This window comes from Aplysia californica, unplaced genomic scaffold (genome assembly GCF_000002075.1).
Source record: "Aplysia californica isolate F4 #8 unplaced genomic scaffold, AplCal3.0 scaffold00048, whole genome shotgun sequence".
In the NCBI taxonomy this organism is placed as follows: domain Eukaryota; kingdom Metazoa; phylum Mollusca; class Gastropoda; order Aplysiida; family Aplysiidae; genus Aplysia; species Aplysia californica.
The window spans coordinates 755,889-763,292 of record NW_004797318.1 but is presented as its reverse complement, the minus strand read 5'-3'; the positions used below and the strand labels follow the sequence as shown (position 1 = coordinate 763,292).

Here is a 7,404-nt window from a genome sequence, read left to right as displayed (position 1 = left end):
AGATTTTTTTCACTGTTGAAAGGCTTACCTCTCAGTAGTCTCAGGTGTTATTCTTGTGAAAGAAACCAGTGTTCTTTTTGAGTACTTGATGTAAGCAGTCATCTTTGGTGTAGACACTGCCAAGGGGCTATTTGTTCATTTTCGGTGGGTGCCTGTGGAATTCAAATGCGGCACCTTTGAGAACTATTAATCTCTACCCAACCCTAGTGAAGTGTAGTTTTTGCACCGTCTAAGAGACTGCTCACTGTGGAAAAAATTGGATGATTTGAGTCGAATTTTAGAGTCCCTTCCGGTGTTGTGAGGAATTTCATTATACGCCGCCTTGTTTTAGAAGAAGTACTTGATCAAGTACTTTGCTCGGAGTTTCGGACCTTCCACCACTCGGCGACAAATCACAGCCAACAGTGAGCGTTTGACATTTTTGTTCTTTCGAGTCGCCGACGTTGGAAGTCCTTGCGTTTGTGTGTGTGTGTGTGTGTTAGTGTGTGTTTGACTTCTCCGTCATGACGGTCGTCGGGGTGAGGGGTCGCTAGGCCCAGCAATGCCTGTGCACACAGTGACCGTACAGCCAGTCGCTACAATGAAGGAGAAAAAAGATCGCGCCAGTCCGTTCATCGTCAAGTGGAGGGATGCTTCCAAGGTAGGTCCATTTTTACAATCAAGCATCTATCGTCCCGATCTCTCCTTCTATTTTGTGTTTGTTACTCTCTTGTAACACCTCTAAACATCGGCACTAACATGACCTTATTCTGTTGCAAGTGCCATAAATCTCTTACTAAAACTAAAAACTACAAATTTTACTACCTGCAGTCGGCCCCTGGGGCTGTATTATCAAGCCAACTTATTACTCTTTACATGGATGGTTGGCGGGTGCTCTGGTGTGGTTCGTTCCTTTTACTTCTTATCCTATCAAACACCCGTCGCCCGTATGATTTATCCACCGTCCTTCTTTTCTTTGTATGTCACCTTGTTGCTAAAACTCTAATCTTCCCCTCTTATGTGAGCTAATTGTGTTTGCAAGTGTCATAAAACTCTTACTAAAACTTTACTAATTACTTTTTACGTAAAATTATTTGAGCCATTCCACGAAAAACGAATCTGCAGTGACGCACGTAACTTGAAGGGGATGAAACCTGCTGAACAAATATTCCAAGCACTGATGAATCAATGTTTGATTCTTATTCTTCTTACTTTATTATCATTATTATTATTATTATTACAATTATTATTATTATTATTATTATACATTATTATCATTATTATTATTATTATTATTAGTATTATTAGTATTATTATTATGGAAAGTGGCTATTCTCACCCGCCCGGAAGTTCTCGCAAGATCTACTCCTCCCCTCTTCTCTCTCTCTCTCTCTGTCTCTTTCTGAATACTGTCTATCGGTGCGGACGATCAAATTGACCAAAACAAAGTTAAAAAATGATGTTAAAACACAAAAGTAAATTAATTTGGTTGTCTACAAAGATGCTACGGCTATTTAACTTTTCGAATCGAGCCGAACTACGCCGGTCGCCATTTTGTTTTGCCCGGAAGTTCTCGCGCTACTCTCTCTCTCTCTCTCTCTCTCTCTCTCTCTCTCTCTCTCTCTCTCTCTCTCTCTCTCTCTCCACTGCCCACAGACAAAATTGTACGCTTTTAGTAGGCTACAGTTGTAATGGAACGTTTGTTCACGGCACAGAATTCTACAATTTTTCTGTTATCACAGTGTAGAATTCTGTGGTTTAGGGTGAACGCAAAATTTGTTGACCTAGATCTAGGCTATAACGGTGAACGCGCACCGGGTGAGAATAGCCAAAAGACTCGCCTGCACTATTATTATGTTGTTGTTGTTTACTATTATTATTATTATTATTATTATTATTATTATTATTATTATTATTATTATTATTATGTTGTTGTTGTTGTTGTTATTGTTGTTATTGTTAGAGGCAATCTTCCTGAAGCTGAAAAGCAAAACCGACTCTATCACAGTTGAGAATATTTTCAGCGGGTCATCACCCTTGCGTCAACTGTGTCACTACAGTTTCATTTTGGCCCATTTTGGAATACAGAAAGAAATTATGTTGCTTCAAGTCAGTGTGCACTTAATGTGTAAGTTCTGCATACGTACCATCAAAATGACCCATGTCCTCCAGTTTTCAGGGTCTTTTTCTCTATTCTATACTAAATGTTCGGCTCTTAGACGACTAAACTCCCATGTTGGTTATTTGTTTGCGTTTATTTATTTATGTAGGTATTTTACGCCCCGATCGACGCTTAAAAGGTGGACATTAACTTTGTCTGTCAGTGGACTGAAAGACATACAACGTCGCTTTAGAAAAAACAACAACAACAACAACAAAAAACTCCCCAAAATAACTACAGCCGTTACTTCTTGTAATTCCTCGTACTTCTTGTAATTGTCCTTTCAGAACTCGTCAAGTGTTCTTGGATGTTCGTATGTTGTCTGTTTTTTTGTTTTTTTTTACTTCAGATCTGTGTTACTGTTACCCAAACCTGTAGATTTTGGTCGATTCCTATTTGCCGCTGCTGTTTGCTGTCGGTCGTCTAAGTTTTTTTGTTTCGTTAGACCGAATGACCCAAAAACAAAAAAAACAAAAACAAAACAACAACAACAACAAAACTACTGTGGGTAGTTGGCGGGTGCTCTGGTGTGGTTTGCTCATAGAGTTACCCCCTCTAGTGTCTATCTATGGGTTTGGTCCTTCTTTTCAATCAAACATCTATCGTCCTTATCTCCCCTTCTTCTTTTTTATGTTTGTTACTCTCTTGTAACACCTCTAATCTTCTGGCGCCCATATGACCTTATGCATTTGCAAGTGCTGTAAAACCTCTACTAAAACTAAAATTAAACACAAAAAACTCTGTCGATACCGGTGTCTGTGGTATAGCAGTATGCGCTTGGCCGTCGCACACAGAAGACCTAGGTTCGATTCCCGTGTGGAGATAATTTCTATTGAGTATGTCGGTTTTTCTGCTGGGGTGTTGTTTCGCTCTCAGGCATCCCGGGTTGTCCCTGACAGGCATGGTCGAAGTATGATCGGGGGCTCTCGTGGCCTAGAGGTTAAGGTGTTGGCCTCTCATTCAAAGGTCCCGGGTTCGAATCCGGGTAGCGACCAACAAATTTTATTCTCTAAAATTGTCTCCTTCCCTGCTCTTTAGCAATATTCTGTAATATTCTGTCGTTTGCTTTCGTCTCCTCTTTCTGCCCCCACCCCCTCACCTCCTTTGCCCCCTCCTCTGGGCTAATGACTCTTTCTGCAGCCTTTCTACTGCTACTCCTTGACTCCTTCTTACAGCTGTCTTTCTGCCACACCCCTGATCTTCTGGTAGGAAAGATCTACACCCAACCTTCTCGGACAAGGGCGAAAAATTTCGAAGGGCCTGTGTGCAAGTTGTGCACGTTAAAGATCCCCTGGTGGTCTAAAATCGATAAGATTAGGCTTTGGCCGCCACCCGGGCAAAATTCAAAATTTCTTAACAACTAAAAGTATTAGTTGTGTCCCGCGCGCTCATATGACCTTATGCAGTTGCGAGCGCCGTAAAACCCTCTACTATAAAAAAAATAGAAGTATGATCTAAGTTATGTCGACGTGGGCGTAAGAAAAATTTACATTTGATAAAAGGAACATTCAGTTCTAGCACTTATAACATGTAGTCCCTTGTAGGCTCCTACTTCTTTTCTTTTATCTCTATTGTTTCTTCCTCTTAGTCTTTCTTTGTGTGTGGTTGGCAGGTGGTCTGGTGTGGTTTGCCTCTTCTTTCCTTTTATGTTTGTTACTCTGTTGCAACACCCCTAATCTTCTGGCGCTCATATGACCTTATGCAGCTCCGAGCACCGTAAAACCTCTACTACTGAAGTCTTATTTTTTCCCCGTTGACTTATTGACCATAAATGTGTCGGTGTGCTTCTCTTTACTTCACTCAACCTCCCGCCCCCCCTCCCTTCCCTCACCCCCCCCCCCCCCCCCACACACACTCGCATCCCGCCTTCCAAAACTAGCCTATTATCTTGTTAACACAATGTCGGTGTCCTATTTCTTTTTTCTTTCCTCGGCAAACTGGACGAAATGACCATAATTATTATTGTGTGCGCCTTTTAGTCCCGAACCCCTCCCCACAACAGAGCAATAAAAAAGCACTCTTGTCCTGTATATGCATGTAGGCGTAAACAAGATACATAATATCCCTTTTTACTATCCTTATCTCATAGCAGCCAACCAATACATAAACTATGTATTTAATACGTTTTTAACAGTCTGGATACGGAAGTCCGTTTCTTTTTGTCGGAAAATATGCTGCGTGTTTTCTGTTTTCTATCTAGTATTGTTTCTCGCAGACTTACTGATGATGTGGAAAAACAAAAACGACGAACTTTCAAGGCCGGATTTGTGAATAATAGGCTAACGATAACGAAGCAATGTAAGCCGATAGAAGTCGCGTCCCTTACCATTTCTTACATTATATTGTGGACGTCTGTTTTTGCTGTTGATGTTTTTGAGTGAAAAGAAGCACATCGACCCAATAATGGTCATTCAGTGCAGGGGAAAAGTACGACAGACAGACAGACAGAAACAACAGACGGAAAGAAAAGAAAGACCTACATATGACGCCCTCAGCCACTCACTCACACGTCTGTTTGAAATAGCTAGAATTCTCTTAATGCAGTAAAGTGTGTGAAATTTGGTGTTTTAAAAAAAAATTTGATTTAGGGGTAGGGTGGGGGGAGGGGCCCATGGTTAATGTCCACCATCTTGACCCTCCGCGTTGGCAGAGTTTGGGTTTTAAAAATTTTTGTTTGTTTGTTTGTTTTTGTTTTGTTCTTGTTTTTTTAAACGTTGACGGCTACGAAATCTGCCGATGTGGAAAGAGGTCGTTATCGCTGTAAACATCAACTCTACCACGAACTGATTAACCTCAATTCCTTTCTGTTTTAAGCCAGGCAAGTAATGTTTCATTGCTAACGAGTAGACGTGCGCCAGTCAGCTGATGATACTACATTTAAAAAAAATATTTTACAGTAATTCAAATACTTAATTTCATGTTTGCTGAAGACTATGCCTTTCCTTGAACAATTATTTAAAGCTATAATGTGCATGTAATACATGTACGTTGCAAGGTCAATTTGGCTTCATGACCGGTGTCAGTGGTGTTGCGGTTAAGCCCTTCGCCGTCGTACGCAGTAGACCCGAGTTCAAATCTCGAGTGGGAAGATATTTTGTATCGAGTACCCCGGTCTTTTTGCTGGGATATTATTGTCTCTATTATAAAATAGAGGCAACAGAAATGTGGTTTCTTAGGAGACTGCTAAGAGTATCGTGGAAGGAAAAGAAATCGAATGAGATAGTGCTTGATGAAGCCCACGTGGGACGCTCAATGTTAAAAACAATCAGGAAACGACAAATGCAGTTTTTGGGACACCTGAATAGACGTAAGGGTCTTGAACATCTGGCTCTCACTGGCAACATTGAGGGCAAGCGAGGCAGGGGTAGGCCCAGAACAACATACTTAGGGAACCTAAACAAATGGGTAACAGGGAAAAATCAGGGAAACGTAGCTTTTCTGAGAGCATCCGAGCAAAGGAATGAATGGAAAATCATGATCGCCGGTGTCTGTCGCAGATCTGGCACTGGATGGTGATGATGATTATTGTCTCCCTCTCAGTCCAGGTTGGCCTTGTCAGATATGGTCGGAAGCCCGCCTCTTGAGTGATCTAAATTGTGTCGTTGGGGGCGTAAAAAACACTCATATTTAAATAAAATAAATACATACGTTGGCCTCATGTCTTTGCACTAATTGTTTACATATATCCGAGAACTATGCCAGTGATTCGTTTTCGATGAATGGTTGGTTTGTTTGTTTTTTTTTGGGGGGGGGGGGGGGGGGATTTGGGGTATATTTTTTAAAATTTGTTTTTGGTCTCGCAAAGAATACGCGTCTTTTACATTCTCCGGAATGTGAACAGCAAAATACATATAGGGAAAACAGAATCTGTCTGTCTGTCTGTCTGTCTGTCTGTCTGTCTCTCTCTCTGTCTCTCTCTCTGTCTGTCTATATCTCTCTTTCTCTTCCCCCCGTCTCTCTCACTCCTGCCCCCTCTCTCTCCTGTAACTCTCTCTCCCGCCTCTCCCCCCCCCTTCCACTCTCCCCATCTCTCCTCCTCCTCATCCTCCTCCTCTTCCTCCTCTCTTGGCCTTTTTATGAGTCTTTCCTCGTTTGACCGAGCGGGGAACATGACACCGTCAAAAGGGACGTAACATGCGCCTGTGAGGAACGACATATTTATTAGAAGTTGCTGAGCCTCCCTGTCGGGGTCGAGGTAACCTTTCCCGTGAATAACAATGGTCTTGCAGAAAACAACGCGCTCAAATTACCATCACAACGTCCGCTTGGATCCGGACACAATGATTGATCGACTGATTGATTATTCGGGTGTATGGATGTGGTGTCAAAAATTCATTTCATTTTTTTCCCCCATAAATAGAATCTGTTTTAGCTAGTGATGCTTGGTTAAAGATAATACAGTCAAACCTACTCTAACGGCCACCTGTCCAAGGGACCGTTTCCCCTCTTCCGTCCTTAATATGTTTCTTCTTTGTTGTAATGATACTGTCCAAGGGGTCCACCTTTCAAAGACAACCACTTTTCTCCTCGACAGTGGATGGCAGTCTCGTCTTGGACAGTTTCGACAATATCAATTTTTTCTTAACTCCAAATCTGTTTTGGTTAGCGTGGTTCTTTGTTAAAGTAGATACGTTGTTAAAACACGTTTTGAATAGAATTTTACAAGCCAGGGTGCGTTAACTAGGCTTGGAAAAAAGTCTTCAACATGGTTTTCCCCCCTTTCTTCGCATGAGAAACAGAAAAGCTGTTTGCTGAAGTCTGTATTGCCCTGTTCAACGCTTTCAAGAAATGACTAATGAAGGAAACCAAAACAAAACAACCAAGCAAAGAAACAAAACAATGGAGTTGCGAGCCCCGTAAAGCCTCTACTTAAACCAACCAAACAAAACAACAACAAAAATCAAAAATATAAACACCCACATACAAATACAAACACACACACACACACACACACACACAAACACACACACACACACACACACACACACACACACACACATGCACGCGCACACACACTCCACCCACCCAAGCAAACGCACGTGCGCACACAACAAAAAAACCCTCCTATTCAATCGTACAATTTGACAAAGTGTACTTCTGTGCAAATTTGACAGTTGTGGCTTTGTATCGTCAATGGGATCAGTGTGTCGGCTGGCACCCTGTTGTGACACATTCTAATGGCCTATAGTTCAGACAGGCACGGTTTAAGCTCGCCTAAATAAAGATAATTGCGTCAATGTGGACTAAATGCAACCCCCCCCCCA

General features: G+C 41.8%; 1 protein-coding gene across 1 annotated transcript in view; it reads left to right on the top strand.

Moving 5' to 3' along the window:
• Nucleotides 1-467: 467 nt before the first annotated feature.
• LOC101856637 (E3 ubiquitin-protein ligase MARCHF8) overlaps nt 468-7,404 on the top strand; it is a gene marked incomplete at its 5' end in the record, with an annotated part of 45,426 nt that continues 38,489 nt past the window's right edge. The window contains 1 exon segment of the mRNA XM_035968260.1: nt 468-640. Coding sequence (XP_035824153.1) covers nt 542-640 — 99 coding nt within the window.